General features: G+C 39.3%; 1 protein-coding gene across 1 annotated transcript in view; it reads left to right on the forward strand.

Annotated features, from left to right (window-relative positions):
- MPDZ (multiple PDZ domain protein) overlaps positions 1-21,784 on the forward strand; it is a 236,534-nt gene that overhangs the window by 70,058 nt on the left and 144,692 nt on the right. The window contains exons 7-12 of the mRNA XM_006864508.1: positions 2,974-3,088; positions 3,399-3,487; positions 11,121-11,307; positions 12,241-12,312; positions 16,553-16,662; positions 19,122-19,268. Coding sequence (XP_006864570.1) covers positions 2,974-3,088; positions 3,399-3,487; positions 11,121-11,307; positions 12,241-12,312; positions 16,553-16,662; positions 19,122-19,268 — 720 coding nt within the window. The remainder of the gene's footprint in view (positions 1-2,973; positions 3,089-3,398; positions 3,488-11,120; positions 11,308-12,240; positions 12,313-16,552; positions 16,663-19,121; positions 19,269-21,784) is intronic.

Raw genomic sequence — 21,784 nt, forward strand, 5'->3', positions numbered from 1 at the left:
TATATTTATATATTTAATGTCCTGACTTTTTCCATACGTCTTGAAAAACTTTATTGGAGCAATTAAAACTTCCATGATCTGTTGTCTTTCCGATTGAGTTTGGTTTCTATTTTTTGCAAAGAGAAAGAAGTACAGAAAGAAAGCTTGTTTATGAAAGTATTTAAATGGCATTCTTTTGTGGTAAATAAAACATTGTATTCAGCAATACATAAATGAATGCAGTACCGAAAACCACTTGATGTAATTGAATGCTTCGAAAAATATCTATTCTGTGCATATCATCATTTCTGAAGCTTGTACCCCTTTTAAAACCATTCGATAGTCAAATTGCCACCCTCTAAAATAGCACTCGCATAAGTCTTATTAAAAATAGAAAACACATTTGTTTCAATTGAAGCAGATTTCATCCTGTCATTTTCTTGTAATTATCTAAACTTTAAACTTTTGCTAAGTTTGCACAGATAATTATGTGCAAAGAAAAAAAATAATAAATCAAACTTTACTCTAAAATGATCTTATTTAGGTGGGCTATCCATGAGATGCAGTCAGAGTTTGTGTCAAGAAAGTCAGAAAACATTTCCAGTTAACTCCTAGCCCCAACGCATATATCCATTAGAACTTGTCGGCAGTGATGTCATCAGGATTGGTAGCTGATGGTGTCAACCCCCAGCCCCATGTACGTCCTTCAGACCAGTTATTACAGAACCCTTGGTAATTTTTTTTTAATCAATTGTAATCATAGATTAATATATAATATAGATTTAAATTGCTAAAAGGTAATATTTACTAAATTATAGGAACACTAATGGCAATTGTTTTGTGAAATTTTTCTACACTGAATTACAACATTATTACTTAGAACATCATTATTAGTAGCTCAGCAGAAGCCTTTAAATTTTTTTTCTCCTTTTCCTTTAATTACTAATTTATTCTCAGAAAGTTGTTATTGTTAGAAGTTCACAAATACTAATTACCATAATATTGTAGTTAAAACAACAGAAAATTTGACAAAATCAGCTACCAAATAGAATGCCTGCAGCAGCGGAAGCAACAGCGTGTCCATGTAGCATGTGCAGATGGGACCACGTGACCGGAAGCTTCCTTGTAAGACGGCTCAGACCTGAGTGCACGTTGTTGTTTTGTGCTTGTCCAGTCAATTCTGACTCTTGGCGACCCTGTGTAAGGTTTCCAAGGAGCAGATGGTGGGTTTAAAGCACCAGCCTTGTGGTTAGTTGTGTAGTGCTGATCCTACATCGCCATACCAGGACACCCTGAGTACATTGTTGTTATTATTATGTGTCGTCAAAATTGGTTCTGACTCATAGTGAATCCTGTATATGGTTTCCATGGAGCGGCTGGTGAGTTTGAACTACTGACTTTGCAGTTCAAACCAACTTCACAGTCAAGTGCTTATCCTATAGCACTACACTAGAACACCCTTAGTGCATTAGAAGGTTCAGAAAGGAAATGAGTATAGAGTTTTAGCCTTGTAGGTGTATCAGTTCGTAATCTGGGCTTCTGATAAGTTTTTGTTGTTATAACAAACTATTGTTGTTAAGTGCCATCTGGTAGGTTCCATGCTTCCCTATGATTAACTACAGGAATAGTTTTATAAAAATTAATAAATTACTGCTAAAACACAACGAAAAAATTTATAGTCAATCATTTTGGTATCACACCCTGTACTCTGCAACCCTTGTACACCCTTAGAGACCCCAGGACTCATAGCTCTGATCCTGTTGTGCTCTTTTGTAGAATCTGCTGACTTTACACTAGTTCATGTTGCCAGCAGCTTACTGATGAATTATTATATCAGTCCCCTAAGGTTTATGTGGATAAACCTTACCATTCAATTCAATAATAATGAAACCAAAATAGAAAAGAAAAATTAAAAAGCTTACTACCAGCGAGTCGATTCCAACTAATAACGACCTTTACAGTGACTAATATTTCCTGAGTAGATACTGTGGCTTTACACTGCACTAGAGACTTCACATACAATGTATCATTTCAGACTTTCTAGTTTTGAATCCCGCCTCTACTAGATAGTAACTGTCCTTGTTAAAGTTTCTAGGTCTCAGCTTTCCCAGTGAAAACTGACATCATAATTATACCTCTCTTAGAGATATGCACTAAAACAGGGCTGGGGAACCTTTGTTCTGCCAAGGGGCATTTGGATATTATAACATAATTCGTGATACAAGATTATCAACTTAAAAATCAACCTGCTGTGTTTGGTCCAACATTTAATTAACTCGCCCTTGGCACTGTGGATTAATGCACTGGACTGCAAAGTTGGTTTGAACTGCAAGGTCGGCTGTTCAAGCTCACCAGACGCTCCTTGGAAATCACAGGGTCGCTATGGGTCAGAACCAACTCGAAGGCACATAACAACAACAACAACAATGTGATGGCTGGAAATGAGGTTGCCTTGGCAGGGCTTGACCACTGATCTCTCAGACCTTATAGGGTCCACCCTTCCTCTAAGAGGAAGTGCATCCATAAATATTATCTGCGTTTGTTATAATTTCTGATATGCAATTCAGTAAAGTGATCCTTGTAAAGATTAAGTAGCAAACTAGAAGAGTTTATCTGAATTCCAAACTTGAGCTCTCTCCACTGTACCGTATCCTGACTCTGAACTTGTTGTTGTTAGGTACCACTCATAGCTGCCCTTTGTACAACAGAATGAAACACTGCTTGATCCTGGGCTGAACTTGTTAGTAAGAAAATATGTGAATTTTAACATTATGTCTATACAAACAATAAAGTACCTCTCTGATAAGGGAAGGCTCTACTTTTTGGCTAACATTGCTTTCTGAGTAACAACATGATGCAAAGTCTGTGTTATAATGATTGAAAGAGTGGTCTCTACAGGAACTCTCTAGCAGAGTTCCAACTATACTGCATTATTTCTAAATAAAGGCTTTATGTTTGTGAACTTGGTTTTGTTTGTTTATTTGTGGATTTTAGGTTGATGCTTCAACCAAAAAAAATGAAGAAAATGAGACATTTGATGTGGAACTCACTAAAAATATCCAAGGATTAGGAATTACAATTGCTGGTTACATTGGAGATAAAAAATTAGGTAACGTTAAACAATCACTATGTTTTTTTTAACTCAGCATTTGCCTCTAATATCTTTGTCTTATCGAATCAGCACTTTGTGTTTTAAGATTACTGGATGAACTGGAAACTTCTTTAGGAATAGTTTAATTTTGACTATTCTGATACAGTAGTTGAGATAGACAAAACAATTATCTTTGTGTACAGCCTAAGTTTCTATGAATGGTGTGATTAACATGGCTTCTTAATTTATTATCTATGCAAATTTGGGATTTTTATATTTGAAGCAAGAAAGGTGGATATACTGGCAAATAAATTATTTTTAATCTTAGAGCCTTCGGGAATCTTTGTCAAGAGCATTACAAAAAGCAGTACTGTTGAACATGATGGAAGAATCCAAATTGGAGACCAAATTATAGCAGTAAGTGACACATTTAATAATAGCTTTGTTAATTTTCATGTTTGAGAAGTGCATTCTAGTTTACTCAACTTGAAGAACTGCAGCTATTTCATTCAGTATTCAGGAAACTTGTTGGGGTGACTTAAGGCGATCATTAAAATGACCTAGCTGTTTTGAGGGGGTACCAACCAGCATGGAATAGAAGCTTTTCTGATCTCAACTCTAAAGTTTGCAATTTTTTGCCTGAATAGATTTTTTAAATATTTCATTTCTAGTTGGAATGAATTCATTACATTAATTAATCTTGAAAGAGTGGATGCGAAAACCTTTAGTATATTTGGATCTGTTTTTGGAATGCTTAACTTTAAACAATTTTAATCAGCAGAATGACATTGTTAATGGTGAGTCTTTGGGCAATGAATTCTTGAAAAGAAACACACCCATCGTCTCATAATTAGGCCAAGACTAATCCAACCCAACGCAGTGCCATTGAGTCCTTTTCTTCTCAGATCGACCTTTTAGAGCATTTCCGAGGCTGTAAATCTTTACCAGAGCAGAAAGCCTTATCTTTTCACTAGTGGGTTTGAAGCACTGCTAACCTGGTGGTTAGCAGCCCAGTGCTTATCCAGCAGCACCACTTGGGCTCCTAATTAGTACAAGGTCATCCTTATCTTAAAGGTGATGACCATCAGTAGGTTTTAAGCAGATCTCCATTTAAGGTGGTGTGCCAAAGAATCTGACTCCTTATTCATTAGAAACTGGACTTCTTAAACAACCCAACTCCTCCCAGAACACAAATTCAAGAAGATTCCGCACACAGGGTTACTTGCAGGAAGCTCCACAGATGACATAGTATCTTAGAGGTTCACAGTGCACTTTGGGAAATTGAGAACCTTAGGAAATGCTCTGTTAGAGTAACCTATTGAACGTTTTCTCTCAAGGCTTCCTAAACTTTCATGATTAGGGAACTTTCTTTTCCCAATATATATGAATACTATTTGGAAGTCACCTTGGGAAATGCTAATTTATTTTACTATTTATGTGTTTATGCTTAAGTCTCTATTGGAATCTTGGTGTGGTGCCTTAGGATAAGCACGGGACTTCAAGGTTGGCTTGAGCTGTAAGGTCAGCAGTTCAAACTCACCAGCCGCTCCTCAGAAACCCTGTAAGGGTCGCTGTACGTCTTAACAGACACTCACAGTAACATTCGACAACAACAATAAAGTCTCTGTTATTCCCTTGGGATCTTAATAACAGTAAAAACAGAAAGTAGGATGTTCACAAAGAATCCTTTGCTTCTACATTGCAACTGAACTGAGTCTTCTTGATTTTAGTTTTATGAAACTTCTACCTAAACGTATTCAGTAACTTCTTGGCCTTTACTCTAGAAACCATGCTGCTAACCTGTTGTATTCTGATCATGAGTTTCTTCCCTATTCTAGACAGTTTATATGGAATCCTGGTTTGGCACTGCGGGTTAATGCGCTGGACTGCAAGGTTGGTTTGAACCACAAGGTTGATAGTTCAAGGTCACCAGCTTCTCCTTGGAAACTCTCCACAGGGTTGCTATGAGTTAGAACTGACTCAGCGACACTTAACAAGGCAGTTTATACAAATGAATCACATAATTCTTGTATATGGTCCTTCATGACTGGCTTCTTTTTTTTTTCTTTTTAAGTTTGTATTGTGAGTTATGTAGGTATACATGGGAGAACATCAGTTTTACATTCATCCTATCGTATTTCATTTCATTGCGTTGATTACAATCCCTTCCACGCATTGTCAAATAACCAAATGATACACCCCACAGGCCCACCCCCCGGCCATCAGCACACAGCCCCTCTCCCTACTTGAGTACAGTGTCCCCAGCCGCTCCATCTGTCCACATCATTGTCTCCGTCCCCATTCCTGGCGTCACTGCCTCTCTGGATAGGGTCCCACTCTCCACTTTTCTCACTTGATAGTCTCAGGGACCTCAGCTCCTGGGCTGCAAAATCAATCACTCTCCTCCTTTTGTCAAAAAACATCTACCTCTGTATTTCCTACCCTCACAGTCAGTCCTGATGGCAGTTATTCACTATTGTACCACAAGAGTCTTATCCCCATTACCTTTCCCCAGCCTGGTCCTAACAGATTGGAAATCATTCAGTAGAGATTCTACCTACCTCGGCCCCGTCTGGAACTAGGCTCCTTCTTGAAAGCTTGTAAGCTAGTCACTTCTTGCCTTTATAGCTCTCCCCATTTCAGGTGCCCATCCTTGTCAACCCTGTGTACCAAGGGAGTGGGAGTTATCCTTGCTGTAAAGATTTGTTCCCTTTTTTGAATTATTACATCCATAAGTATAGGGAAAGTTTGTCAAATTGTAGCGAGTTACTCTTCCTCCTCCTTCCCCCCATTCTTTCTTCTTCTAGTTGAGTTCTGATGATCCAGCCATCGAGGCCAGGTCAAGTGGGTACTGTCTGCAAGTATGGGTGTCATGACTGGCTTCTTGTACTTAGCAAATGTTTTTAGGGTTCCTCCATGCTATAGCATGTGTCAGTCCTTCATTCTCATGTTGTTGAGTAATAGCTCATTGCATAGATATTACTACAGTTGTTTATCAATTATCAGATGGTAGACATTTAGGTTGTTCCCATGTTTTTACTATTAAGAATAAGGTTTATATGAACAGTTGCCAAGTTTTACCTGGACACATAATTTTAATTCCCAGGAATGCAGTTGCTGGTTCATGTGATAATAACCATATAGCATGCTTCTGGATTCAGTTTCTTAAGTTACAAAATTGAAATAAGGACACTTTTGTTGTATGCTTTTTTTTTTTTTTTAATGAGAACCAAATGCCATAATTTATTTAAAATACCTGGTACAAACTTTGGCCCATAGTATAGTTTTATTAATTAAGTTGGAGGGCTTAAATGATTTCATATCTGAAAGAATTTCACAACTTCCCTTCAAACTTGCCCTTATCTTCATTCTCCAATATGATTTCCCTTTTAACCAAACGAAAGTCATTGCCGTTGAGTTGGTCCCATCGCATAGCGACCATAAGAATAGAGATTCATGGGGTTTGCAAGGCTGCAATCTTTTTGAAAGCAGACTGCCACACTTTTCTCCTTTGGAGCAGCTGGTAGGTTTGAACCAGTGATTTTCCAATTAGTAGCTGAGAACCTGACTCCTGCTGCCCTGCCAGGCTTCCTTACAATCCCGCTTTGTCAAGGTGAGTCATAAAGCAAATTGTTGACTCAAAAGTGGAACAAACTTTTGCCTAACATGTCCTTCTTGCTTGGATAAAATCTCTGACTGACCCCTCATTGATATTTTGAGTTTTTGTTTTATTTTAGCAAGATTCCCTTATTTTAAAATGGAAAGCTCCTGAGGAATACCTTGCAGTGGTTTCTATCAGCCATTAGTTTTTTGAAAAATATCACCATCTTGTGGACCTCTGAGAGAGCAGTAGGACAGCTTTTCACACGCAATTGCTTTTCCACAACTGCAGCCTTTGGCTGTTTGTTTGCTTATGGTTTTGGTAACAGCTGTTTGGAGAATATTTTAATTTTGTAGTTGTTGAAGTGTTAAGAATATTAAGAAATTATTTCTTGCTATTTTGGAATAGTGTTATTTTGTAGCTTTAAAACTCTTTGGCTTGTAGATCGCTGTGGTACAACTTGAGTTCTGTGGACCCCTAGAATTTCACTGTATGCACAGGGGCCGAGGACAGAATACAGGATTCCTTTCATTATTCTTATTCTTTTCACATGTCATATAGCTATATTCTCTATGGAGTCCTGGTGTGGCACTGTGGGTTAATGCGCTGGTCTGCAAGGTCATTTTGAACCACAGGTTGGTGGTCCAAACTCACCAGCTGCTTCTCAGAAACTCTGTACAGGGATGCTATGGGTTGGCACCTACTTGATGGAACATAACAACAACATCCTTCATAAAACTGTATTTGATAGAAGACCACTATTGTGCTTTTAAAAAGTTAACTCCACTGGTGGCCAGAGGTAGACTTGCAGGTTGCTTGAATGATTGTATATTCCTGAGTGTTTTGGTGTACATCCCAAACAAACAAAAAAATAGAAAGAATAGAAGCAAAAACTGTAGAATGAAGGATGGGGCTTAATGGTGGTTCCGAGAGAAGTGCAATGAAGACCTCCATCAGCAATACCATAGAATACTGTACAAAGCAGTTTCAGGGGACAGTCCCAGAACTCTGAACCACCTATAAAGGAGTATTTAGAAAGTTTAAAGGCTTATAACCAGTGGAATTTGTAGCAGAAGCAAGATATCTAGTGTTTTCTGATTGGCCAGACTCAGCGGCTCCCAGAGTGTTGGGTGAGATGGAGTGAGGGAAGGATCAGAGCCAACATGGGGACTGACGCCTGACCTATCTTTGAAGAGAAAGGTGTGGACATACTTCTTCTTTTTTTTTTTTTTTGTCTCTATTTGTTGATTTCTCACTATCTGTGTACCTCCATTCTGGTGACTCGAGGGGGTGCCTGAGTGAGGAGGTGCTTATACATGCACACAGATCTGCTGAGAATTTACAGGGAAAGTTTCCCCTTTCTAAACCAAATGGCAATGCCATATGACCACAGCCGACCCTGAACTGTTTATCACTAGGAAAAAGGCCTGGTTGTGGAGTTGGGAGAGAGACAAACAAAAAAGGAAACAGCCTGAAAATTAAATCCTGAGTTATGTCATAATGACCAAGAGTGGATTTTGACATTTCTCAGGCAGCCTTGAAGGCAAGAAGCTAAGAGAGGGACATTAAAGTCATACCCATATTTGGCTACAGAATTTTTTTTTCTTCTCTTTCTCTCTTTTCTGAGATTATAGACTAAAGTATCCAATCTGTATTTTTTCCTGTTGCTGTTTTGGTTTTTTGGTCCCATCTTTACCTTTTGGGGCTCTTTATCTCCCTACATTACCCAAGAAGAGACAGAAATTGCAGTCATATAGTCAAGCTACAATCACACCCTATAAAATCACACCATCCAGGTAAGAATCAATACCAGCTGCCACACAATAGATTGGCAGCCAACATCTGCGACAGTTACTCTGAGTTGAGTAATAAGAAGAGTGAAAAGAGAAGTCCATCTCCTGATCACATCTACCCGGAGGCAATCAGAAAACATAGACATCAACATACATTCATCTAATTATTGAGGTCAGAGCTAACTATTAATGATGACAAGAAACAGATGAATGTCTCTGCACATGTCCAGAAACAAGATAAAGTTACTGAGACAAATGAGCTGGTGTTAGACCAAGACTTCGTATTGGAAGGAGAGCAGGCTTTGGAAATGCATGAGAAGGAATTCAGAAAAATGATACTGAAATATATCAAAATACTTTCCAGAGGTGTTAAGAAAAATATGGAAGAAGTCAGGAAAGCACTACAGGAGCAATCAAATAAGATAGATACAGCATTGGAAACATTTCAAAACCTACAAAAAGAGGTCCAAATGATTAATAATAGATTATCAGAAATGGACAATACAGTGAAAGGGCCAAGGAGTAGAACTAAAGAGATAGAAGCCAGAACTAGTGACCTGGAAGATAAATCACACAATATTGTTAAGATAGAAGAGCAAGAAGAAAAAAAGGATACAAAAATCTGAAGAATGTCTCAGATTCATATTGGGCAACATGAAGAGGAATAACTTAATAATTATTGGCCTTCTGGAACAGGAAGAACCGCACATGTCCACAGAGGAGATAGTTGAAGAGCTTCTGAAAGAAAATTTCTCTAGCATCCTGATACTTGGAAAGATAAGCATTCAAGAAGCTCAACGGACCCCAGGAAGGATAGGCCTCCAACAGAAAATCACCACGACATATAGTAATCAAGCTCTCCAAAATCAAAGATGAGGACAGAATCTTGAAAGTAGCCTGGGAAAAGAGAAGTGTTACATACAAAGCCAAGCAAATCAGATTAAGCTCAGATTTCTCAACAGAATCCACGCAGGCAAGAAGTCAATGGGGAGATATATATAAAACCCTGAAAGAAAGAAAGAAAGAAAGAAAAAAAACAAAAAAAACCCACTGCCAACCAAGAATACTCTACCCAGAAAAACTGTCAGTCAAATATGATGGTGTAATCAAAACATTCCAGGATAAACAGAAGCTAAGGGATTTTGCGAAAGCCAACCCTGCACTACAAAACATCCTATAGGGAATTCTGTGGACTGAGAACCAACAAGAACAGACAACAACCAGAGAATGACATTCATGGCAACACTACCTGGAACTCAGTCGACAAATGAAGAGTTGAGAACAGAACAAAAGTAAAGGAACAAACTCAGAGTATCTGGGAGGTCAGTCTATGATCAAAACAATTACAGAGTGAAAGAAGGTAAACACATAGGAACAGAGATCCAGGTGATGAGAAAGTCAAGTAGATTACGAGATAAAATAGACTGTTTTATATTGTGGGAAAAGTTAATAGAATATAAGGTATCCTCAAAGAAAATTAATACTTTACAAGATATCAAGAAAATGAAAATCCAAGAAGAATATTCTTGTTGTTGTTGTTAGGTGCCATCGAGTCAGTAGTGACTCTAGTGACCCTATGAGAACACAACAGAGCATAACACTGCCCGATCCTGAACCAACCTCACAATTGTTGCCACGCTTGAGCCCATTGGTGCTGCCATATTGCCATTCCACCTCGCTGGCGGTCTTCTTCTTCTTACTGGAATATGGAAGCATTAAAACTATGAGGAAACTGACAAGAAAGAACACAAAAAACGTGAACTCAGCACAGGAGGACATGTAGAGCAAAGAAAGCAGCAGCACCACAAAAACAAACAAACAGGCAAACAAACATAATAACAGCAGTTAATCCATACCTACTGATAATTACATTGGATGTAAATGTATTAAATGCACCATTTAAGAGACAGAGAGTAGCAGAATGGATAAGAAAACAAGATCCTTCAGTATGCTGTCTGTGAGAGACACACCTTATTCACAAAGACAAAAACAGACTAAAAGTCAAAGGATAGAAAAAATATATCAAGCTAATTGCAATAAAAAATGAACAGGAGTGGCAGTACTAATCTCTGATAAAATAAACTACAAGGCAAAACCCAGCATAATCAATAAAGATGGACATTATCTCATGATTAAAGGGACAATTGAACAAGATGACATACCATAATAAATATCTATGCTTCCAATGAAAGAGCTCCAAAATATATAAAGCAAACTCTAATAGATTTGAAGAAAGGAATAGATAAATCTGCAACAATAGTGGGAATTTTTAATACACCACTTTCGAAAAAGGAGAGAACAACTATAAAGAAACTCCACAAAGGCACAGAGGAACTAAACAGCATAATCAGAGTTCCTACTGAATAGTTTTCATCTTGTCTAGATGGGTCTGGTAAAAAGCGATGGTTATAAGATTCTTATGATTCAGTAGTGAGTAATTGTTATCATGATTAATTGCGACTGTCACAATTGTGAAGGTAGAAGTTTTGTAACAAAAATGGGTGAGTAGTTAATCTTATAATCCAGAAACAGAGCACCCTAAAACCATCAAGGGAGAAGAGCACAAGCGGAATGCAGGACCCAAGAAGAAGCAACACCAGAGATGGTGTAATGTGTATGTCCAATGTTGTCTTAGCATGGCTTATTCTCCTCACAGGTGGATGGCACAAACCTTCAGGGCTTCACCAATCAGCAAGCGGTAGAGGTGTTGCGCCACACAGGACAGACTGTGCACCTGACGCTAATGAGGAGAGGAGGGATGAAGCCTGAAACTGAGCTCACGCCGGGGGAGGATATTACAAAAGACGCAGTCTTGGCACCTCTTAATGCCAACACCAGCAAAGGTAATACTAAATTTACCAGGCTTTCAGTTAGACCTTTGTTAGTTTTTTTGTTTTTGATTTGAAGTAGCTTATTTAAAGAATGATTTCTATCCCCAATTACTCATTATGAACTCAGTGAAAAGGAAGTTGAATAAAGTTGGAGTTATTTGGTACCATAGAACCACTAACCATAGTGTTAATGGTTAATGCCTCCGAATAAAGGAGGTTTCTCTCTATCAGAATCATCCCATCACCATGTTCCAATCAGCACGCACATGACCATTTACCATTCTACCAGAGCTGTGCTTTGTCTTGAGGAGACCCTGCCCTAATGGAACTATTTATGTCCTGATGTGGTGCTGTCGGATAAGCACTGGACTGCTAGCCATAAGGTCAGTGGTTGAAACCTACCAGCAACTCCTCAGAAACCCTATACAGGGTCACTATGAATTGAAACCAACTCGACTGCACTTAATAACAATAATAAATGATTTCAGTGCTTAGCTTTGAAGGAATTGACTACATTTTGAAATGTAGTTTTTTTAACCTGAGGATCTTTGTGCTTGAGTTGTTTGTATCTGAGGATCTTTGCAAATGACTGCAATTTCTGAGCACCTTTTTTTGGTTGAAGTTTTTATTGATGAAACCATTTGTTGGTAGAAGGCAGGCTGCTGGGTAGAAAATGTTTCAGTTCTCAAATGATTCGCCATTGTGATATTTACACCTTGTGTTTATGTGGTGCTAAACTAGGGCCCAGACGAATCATTGCAGAAATGGATCATTTCTTTGTACTCATTACTAGGTGAACTTTCCTTTTAGTGAATATGGTTATACAAGAGCTTAATTCCAAATAACTAATTCTAAGCATTCAAATCAGTACAATGGAATTAGAAAAATTCAAGTGCTTGGTAGTATTTTTTAAAAATATCATGATTACACTATTTTATCTTTAAGAAAATTATGCAAAAGATGAAGACTCTTTATCCTTGAAGAGAAACACCAACATTTTACCAACTGAAGAAGAAAGTAAACACCTGGACCCAGGTTATTATACTCTTGTTATTTTCCTAGGGTAATGATTTTTACACTAAGCACTTAGGTTATAAAAAGTTATTAAAAGGTGTTGAGAAAATAGAAGTTTGCAAATCCCTGCCTAGAGATGTGATTAATTGTTCAACTGGTGGTGTTGGTGGTTGTGTGCCACTGAATTGTCTCCGACCCTGTGTGGAATTCCCAAGGCTAGAAATCTTTGCAGGAGCAGAAAGCCTGTTCTTTCTCCTATGGAGTGGTGGGTAGATTCGAACTACTGACCTTGCATTTAGCAGCCCAGTTCGTAATCCACTATGCTACCAGAGTTGTTGTTGTTGTTGTTGTTAAGTGCCATCGAGTCAATTCTGACCCATAACGACCCTGCATAGGGTTTCCATGGAGCGACTGGTGAGCTTGAACCACAGAGCTTGTACTTCAAGTGGCTTTGCAGTCTGACGCATTAACTCACAGCGCCACACCAGGACTCCACGCTACCAGAAAATATACCAGATAAATGATCTAGTTTAGTCACCTATGCTACCAGAGTAGGTGACTAAACTAGATCATTTCTCTGGTATGTTTTCTTGCTGAGGTAGCCTTTTCTTACATGTTATTTACCCAGAAGCCTTTAGGAGTCAACCAGTTAGACTTATAATTTTAATTTGACCCCTTGCTTTTATATACAGTCAGTATATGTTTATATGTTGTTGTTGTTGTTAAGTGCCGTCGAGTCGGTTCCGACCCATAGCGACCCTGTACAGGGTTTCCGAGGGTGTAAATCTTTACGGGAGTAGAAAGCCTCATCTTTCTCCCGCGGAGCGGCTGGTAGTTTCGAACCGCTGACCTTAAGGTTTGCAGCCCGATTCGTAACCACTACGCTACCAGAGCTCCTTTATATGTTTATATACTGCTATATATATATCTACTTTCTTTAAGAAGCAATAATCAAATTAAAATCTTTTTTAAAGCAAATACTAGAGAGTCTTTAAAGCATAAACTTTTAGGAATGAAATTACCTAGTGTTGGGAGGCTTCTTGAATTTCTGAAGTTCTCATTTTTCATATTAAATAATTGGGTTGGAAAGGAATTGTACAGAGAAATGATGACATCTTTCTGATAATGATTCCACTGTAAACCTAGGGTTGTTAAAAAATTATTTTAGAGAAGCAAAGTTTGAATATGTAATTATGCTGCAGGGGTACTGCGGTTTTTCAACATTATCCACTGTGTGCGCCCCTGTCTTCAGATTGCTTTAAGTACTTACAATACTTAAATCTACTGGACTAGATATTCTAGGGATGAGATGATAATGTTCACATATGTCAATCCAATCATGCTTGGTAAAGTGGAGGGTCAGTGAAAATGAGGAAGACCCCCACCAAGTTGGATTCACACAGTGACAGCAACAATGGACCCAAATATCACAATTGTGAGGGTGGCGCAGGAGGGGCAGTGGTTCCTTCTGTTGTGTACCAGCTCGATGGCACCTAACAACAATAACAACATCCTGCCATTTTTACATTGATGTTGTTGTTCAGTGCCATCAAATCGGTTCTGACCCATAGCAACCCTGTATAGGATTTCTGAGGAGCCACTGGTGGGTTTGAACTGTTGACCTTGTGGTTCTCAGTCCAGTGCTACACCAAGAGTCCATTTAAAAATGTTTACATTAATAGGTGAAAAAAGTATTTAGGCTCAAGTGAATATCAGGAGTTGTGGAAAAAGATAAACATGTCTCGAAGAATGCCGTTTGAGGTAGTAGGTAGAATTGACAGGGCAGTTGTTTTGAAGACCCAGAACCATCTGTTTTGCTTTGGTGAATGTGTATATCAGTGGGTAAGGTAGATGGGGGAGACTCTCGGCTTATACCAAGAATCCTAAAAGTCTTTATTAAACAACATAAAGAAAACAGAAACTCCCAAGTGATTCCAATGCATCTACCCCAATAAACAGCAACAAACCCAAACCCACTACTGTTGACTGGATTCCACCTCCCAGGGACTCTCGCTAGGGTTTCTGAGACTGTAAGTCTTTATGTATGGGAGCAGGTAGCCCCATCTTTCTTCCTGAGAGCGGCTGCTGGGTTTGAACCACTGACCTGTGGTTAGCAGTCCAGTGCCTAATCTGTAGCACCACCAGGGCCCCTTCCTACCCCAGTAGTGGTCCTCGCTCAGGGGATAAAATGCCATTGCCCCTTCCGGAGAAATTCTTACTCATGGGTGAGCCTGAACAAGTCATTTGACTTTAGAATAAGTCAGACTTGGGCTTTGACGCTTTCAGTATTCCTGAAATCTAATGGTTGAGAAGTTGGAAAGTGGTCATGGATGGTTGTGTGATGGTAGGCTGTATGGATGTGACTCTAAGACTGGTTTTTAGCAGCTCATAGATTCCCCGCTTCCTCTTTCAGAACACCTCCTTACGTGACTCACTACTAAGCTATGTAGACACAGGAAAGGAAGGTGGGGGAAGGCAAGATGCTGAGCTGAATTTCCTCTTTCTCTGCCTGCATAGGCCCACAGAGGCCTGTAATCCAGGTTCTAGAAACTTACCTCTTTCTGGGTGGCATTTAATGTTGAAATGAAAATACTCTTTGGGGGGAACTAAACCCTAAAGTTTATTTCACTACAATTTGTTGCTTCAGTTTCTCAAAGAGAAAATAGAATTATTTCCTTAATTTAGGACTTAACACATCTGTCAAATGTACATGGAGTGGACATTCATTAATTTACATTTAAGAGGAGACAGTTATTGAGAAATTTGAATTTTGGAACACTTTAAATTTGGATTTTGAATGCTAAAAAGGATATGAAAAAATAACCAAGAATGCTGCCTACCATATTAAAAAAACTTTATGAGTAAAAATTATGTTAAGATATATACATCTTTGAATATGCCTTTAAAATTCTTCTGAACCACTTTCTCGTTTTACCTAAGGATTTTGTCTTCAATATCGTTTACATAATTTGCTTAGTGATTTTCTTTTGAACATTGTTTATTTTTGTTTGTCAATTAGGGGGATCAAAATTATGGATTTATTTTAATTAAGTATCTCAGTTTTTATTAATTTATATTTTTCACTGACATGTATTTGCATATATTATTAATGATTTTTTCTGTTTTTTGACTGTGACACGTATGGCCATTTTTCCCTTATAGAACCAAATGCAAATAAAAGAGTTGATCTGATAGGCTGATGTGATTTTTTTTTATCACAGTGTCACTAATGGGCCACCAAAGGAACACTGGTAGTGGATTGAATTATGAGTTTGTGCTAACTACAAGGTCAGCAGTTCAAATCTACCATGTGGCTCTTTGGAGAAAGATGAAGCTTTCTACTCCTACAAGATATGTTGTTGTTGTTGTTAAGTGCCGTAGAGTTGGTTCCGACCCATAGCAATCTGTACAGGGTTTCTGAGGGTGTAAATCTTTACGGGAGTAGAAAGCCTCATCTTTCTCCTGCGGAGCGGCTGGTAGTTTCAAACCGCTGACCTTAAGGTTTGCAGCCTGATTCATAACCACTATGCTCCCAGAGCTCTCTTGCCTAGGAAATCCTAATCACTAATCACTAGAGGAGTCCTGGGGTGGTGCTTCAGGATCATGCAGTGGACCTTAAGGTCGGTTTGAACTGCAAGGTAGACAGTTCGAACTCACCAGCCACTTCTTGGAAATCCTATGCAGGTCACTATGAGTTGAAACCAGACAGCACTTAACAACAACAACAACGTGAGTTGGAACCGACTCAATGGCATACAGCCATCACGAGTGGGCCATCAAGAGAAGCTTAGAGTGACTTGGAGTCCTCATTGCATTGAATGAAAGTTACATAGTGTGTGGACATTTTGATAAAATATTGCTAAAATTTAGAAGAGATATCTACTAACAGAGAATGAATTCCTGGTGTGGTGCTGTAGGATGAGCTCTGGACTGCTAACTGCAAGGTCATCAGCTCAAACCCACTAGCCACTCCTCAGAAACCCTATACAGTGTCACGATGAGTCAGAACTAACTCGATGGCACTTAACAACAACAATAGAGAATAGTTTTGAATATGCAAATAATAGAGTTCCAATTAAAACATGTATCAAAATTTGTATAGAAGTAAGAGCAACACACATATTGGGTGAGGCGTCTGATTTGATAAACGGATAGCTTCTTATCCCAGGATTCCTGGAGCAGACTGTTTAAGATATGGGGATTTTTGTCAATTGTTACTAACTTAATTACGTTGACTTTTCAGAGTTTCCATTACTGGCTACTGAGATAGAAGAAATAGAAGATGTACAACAACAGGAAGCTGCTCTGCTGACAAAGTGGGAAAAGATTATGGGCATTAATTATGAAATAGTGGTAGGTTAGCTTCCCTTCCCTAACTCGTAGCTGTATTTGAGACTACAGTAAAAATAATGACGAACATTTGAAAAGAGCCACAGAGAAGCAAAATGCTAGCTAGGCCTCTTTTGGGCACTGTGAAAGTATTGTTCCAGGTATTGAAATTCAAGTTGGAGAAAGTTGAATAATCACCATGGAGCTAAAATAAATAGGAAATTTAGAACTCATAATCTGTGACTTTTAACAATAATAAGTCAATGACAGAGTTTACTTAAAAATAAAACAAAACTAAAACAAAAATCATCATGATACATTTGTAAAGGGACTCACTAGATTCATAAAGATATGTAAAGGAACTCTTTCCTGGTCTCTCTTTAGTCATGATTTTTGATTTGTTACTATGAAGAAGTTTAATTTTTTTTTCCATATTATTGTTTTTTCCATATTATTGTTCTTATGCCATGGTGCGTCATGCTTATTCGCAAATTGCTTATATCGGTTCATGATCTCTTATCCTAAACAGAGGTTTAATAAAGCATACAAGAATTAACAACTTTTAGGTGCGTACTGGACTCCTGGTGTGGTGCTGTAGGATCAGAACTGGACTGTGAACCAAAAGATCAGCAATTCAAAATGACTAGCTGCTCCTTGGAAGCTCTATACATGGTCACTATGAGTCGGAACTAGCTCAATAGCACTTTAACAACAGATATATACTAGAAATTTGCAGGAATTTAAAAAGGAATAATAAAATATTATGCCGAGCAGAGCGCTTCCTAAATAGCTATGAGCTTCAGTTGCCTTTGGATTAGAGAAGATAAAAGGCAATAGATAATGATGTATAACATTAATAATGTTGTTGTTTTGTTAAGTGCTGAGTCAGTTTCGACTCAACAGTGACCCTGTATAGGGTTTCCAAGGAGCGTCTGGGGAATTTGAATGCTGACCTTGTGATTCAAACTGACCTTGCGGTTCAGGGTCCAGTGCTTATCCTACAGCACCACACCAGGACTCCAACATTAATATGAACTAATATTTATTGTGCATGTTGTGCCAAGCAGTGTTGTAAGTGCTTCATTTAAATACTCATGACAATAATCTTTAACACCCAAAATGGATAACAGTTGAATAAGAGTCAAGTAAGTGCAAGTTGCTGTTACCATTTTAAATCAAGTCAAGGAAAAATACAGTAACACACAGCTTAACCCTGTGAAATGGGAAAGAAAATTGGAGGATTTCTTCTGTGTGGTAGAGATGGCATGGCTGGAATGCCTAACTGAGAAAGCAGTTCTGCAGGTGGTCATTGAATGATGGAGGGGAGGTACCTTTTGATTAGCCTTTTGGTCACGGATGTCAGAGCTGAGACTGTGAATTCTTAACTGTCCTTTGCTCACCTGGTGTCTTGGTGGCACTCCTGATAACCTGTCCAGAACAAAAGTGTGCTGGAAGTAAGAAAGCCCTTGGTTATTATCGGTGCCGGTCAGACAAAGATCAATAAGACCTAGATGTGATTTCAGATAGTTTGCTCTGTAGTGAGACAGCATAAGGAAATCCTAGGGGCAGCGTGGTAGAGAAAATGAATGGCTGTTATTAATGAGGACCTGAAGATTTCTCAGAGGAAGTGATGCCCAAATTGGGCTTTATGGGAATGAGAAAGGTTTCACCCAGCATTCAATTTCAAAAGCAGATGATGTAGCTTGTGATATTCTTCCTGCACATATTACAAGAAATATTTGAAAAGTGAACTCTTTCAAGTAGAATATGTTTGTTTTTTTCTGACTTTTTCTGCTCTTGTTTCCTTAACTGTGATACTAAGGGGATGAAAGCGATGATCTTTATTTAGTGTCCCTTCTGATTTCAATAATAAGATCACTGAATTCTGTGGGGGAAAGGGTGAATTTCTAACATTCTTCTTTATTCTAGTGTTGTTGTTGTTAAGTGCCATAGAGTCGGTTCTGACTCATAACGGCCCTGTATAGGGTTTCCAAGGAGTGACTGGTGAGTTTGAACCACCAACTTTGTTTGAACCACCACAACCTTGTGGCCCAGGAGGTAGCAGTAGGAAATGGGAGGTATAATTAAGGTAACGGAGGTAAAGGTTTAGCAGTCCTTGGCACATCATAAGTGCTAAGTCCGTATGCATGCTTTCTGTATGGTTGTTTGAGCTCCAGTTTTTGACTGTATCTGGGGTAGTTCTAACTACCTTCCATCTGCTCTCATCATCTGGAGACACTTCAATGTGCCTTGGGTGCTTGCAGCTGCTCCTGTTTCCTTTCAGTGTGTTTGGATTCACGAGACCAGCGGACTTCAGTCATCTTTCGCAGCAAAGCCACAAAGCATTGAAGCTCTTGGCTAGGTTTGTGAAGCTCTTATAAGAAAGGTGACCATCTTTGAGTGAATATGAAATATATGCATGCATAGATGTCAAAACAGAAACAAAAGAACATTGGAATTCTTGGTGATTTTTCTCTTTGCAGGTGGCCCATGTGAGCAAGTTCAGTGAGAACAGTGGGCTGGGGATAAGTCTGGAAGCAACAGTGGGGCATCATTTCATCCGCTCTGTTCTACCTGAAGGCCCTGTTGGCCACAGTGGGAAGCTGTTCAGTGGAGACGAGCTACTAGAAGTAAGGAGCTATGCTCTCTCCCCTGATGTAAGATCCTGAGCAGGCTGAAGGAGGTGTAATATGTTCGATCAGTAACTTCCTATGTTAAAGTCCCCTCTGAAGGACCCTTGAAAAAAGTCTGCAGATGAAAATTTGCCCTGAGGAGAAATCTTGAATCTGAACATACGTTGACCTTCAGACTAATGTTTTTGTTTTTGTGTTTTACAGTCCAGCGCATTATATTTATTTTAAATTTTAAAACGATTTGTTCTATTTTGGGAATAGGTAATAAATACATTCACATGTTTCAGAAATCACAGAGAATTCAAAGATACCAATTTTATACACAAAGACTCAGTGAAAAATTTCCTTCCTGTCAGCTTTCCTTTTCTGTCACTTTTTGTTTTTGATACTTTTTTAAAAAATGATTTATTGTGAATAATGTGATAGTTTACATGGGAGAACATTAGCTTTAGCTTTACATTTATCCTATCATATATCGCTTCATTGTCACGGTTACAATCCCCCCTCCATGCATCATCAACCAACTAGAAGGTTTACCCTGCAAGCCTGCCCCCTGGTCATCAGCACATGCCCCTCTCCCTCCGTGGGTCTAAAGTCCCCAGCCGCTCCATCTGTCCACTTCATCATCTCTGCCTCCATCTCTGGCATCACTGCTTCTCTGGGTAGGGTCCCACTCTCCGCTCTTCTCCCATGATGGTCCTAGTGACCTCCGCTCCTAGACTGCAAAGTTGATCACTCCCCTCCTTTTGCTACAAAACATTTACCTTTACATTTCCAACCCTCACAATCAGTCCTGATAACAATTATTCATTATTGTATCACAAGAGACCTATCTGCATCTCCTTTCATCAGTCCACCTAGACAGATTGGATACTACTCAGTGGAGATTCTACTTTCCTCCACGGCCACTGGATCTAGATTCTCTCTTGAAAGCTTGTAAGCCAGTCACTTCTTGCCTTTGTAACACCATTTTGGGTAGCCAATGTCCAAGTTGCCTATCCCTGTCTACTATGCATATGGAGGGGGTGGGAATGATCCTTGCTGTAAAGATATGTTCCCACTTTTGAGCTACTGCATCCATAGGTGTAGGTCAAGTTCATCAGATTGCTCTTTTTTTCCCTCTTCTTTCTACTTCTAGTTGAGCTCTGATCATCCAGTCATCGAAGCCAGGGCAAGTGGGTATTATCTGCAAGTGTGGGTGTTCTTGTGCATATGCCCTCTCTTCTTATCAGCTGGATGCTTCACTCTCCACTCTAGTCCTCTGTGGCTATGTCACTGACTCTGGGCCCAAGAGTCCCCAGGTCTTGCCACACTGCTGGCCAACCAGGTCTCCACCCGGGTTCACAGAAGTCTATTGAATGTTGTAGGGCTTAGCTCACAGTTTCATTGCTGTTTTTCTCTCACATGCCCTTATCGGTGATGAACGTGGTCACCGATCAGAGCGTGTATCCCCATTGACTCTTAGTCTTGGAAGGGGGTTTGCCCTGAGGGGACCCGACCACTTGCCTTGATGTCTCCTGGGTGAGCCACTTGCTTGTTCTTGTAGTAATCAGTCGGACTGCCTATATTGTTGTGTATTTTTCCTGTTGGTCTTTCTTTCAAGAAATATCTTCTGTTCTTCTAGCCGCACCAGGCTGGTCTGCATGTCCTTTTAAGTGGAAATTTTCCACCTCATAAGATTCTGGATGCGGTTCAGGATTCCGCCTATGGTCTTATGTAATGCAGGGGCTCCACAGAAAGCTTCCTTCACTGGGCACGTTGTAGCCCTATTTTAGGTATTTCAATCAGTTATAGGCAGAAGACAGACTTACAAGCTTTCCATGGTGATATTTCTGGTTATTCTTTTCTCTCCCCATCAAGTGTCTATTTTATGATGGTATGCCAGGGAAACCAATATTCAAAAGACAGCCAAGCATCTTAACATTATTTTCTCCCTTTCCCCCATCCCAACCATGTCTCAATCCCTGTATCCCAGAGCCCTGTTGTTCCAAGGTTGTGCATACATGATTATTTACCTCTGTCCCACTTAACCCATGCAAAGCTGCCTGATTGCTTTCCCATCCACTTTTTTCTTCCATTCCCCTCCCCCTTTTTGTGTACTCCCTGCCTTTTTAGCCCCCAAACTATCCTGTGTCTATTCCCTACCCTGTGCTCAACTTTCCCTTCCCTCTACTCACCCCTCCACCCACATCCCGGTAACCAGCAAAGAAACACACCCCCCGCCTTTAGTATGGGTTCTTTTTCTTAGTCTTTTACAGTGTGGTCCTATGCAGCATGTCTCCTTTTGTGACTGACTAATTTCACTCAGCATAATGTTGTCAAGGTTCATCCATGTTTTTGCAGTGATTTGCAGCTTCCTTGTTATTCTTCAAAGTAGCATAATATTCCATTGTGTGTATGTACCACAGTTTGTTTACCCATTCTTCAGCTGATGGCCACGCTGGCTGTCTCCATCTTTTTGCTATTGTAAAATGCTATGAACATTGGTGTGCATATATCTACTCATGTTATGG

Source organism: Chrysochloris asiatica, unplaced genomic scaffold (genome assembly GCF_000296735.1).
Source record: "Chrysochloris asiatica unplaced genomic scaffold, ChrAsi1.0 scaffold00065, whole genome shotgun sequence".
NCBI classification, from domain to species: Eukaryota; Metazoa; Chordata; class Mammalia; order Afrosoricida; family Chrysochloridae; genus Chrysochloris; species Chrysochloris asiatica.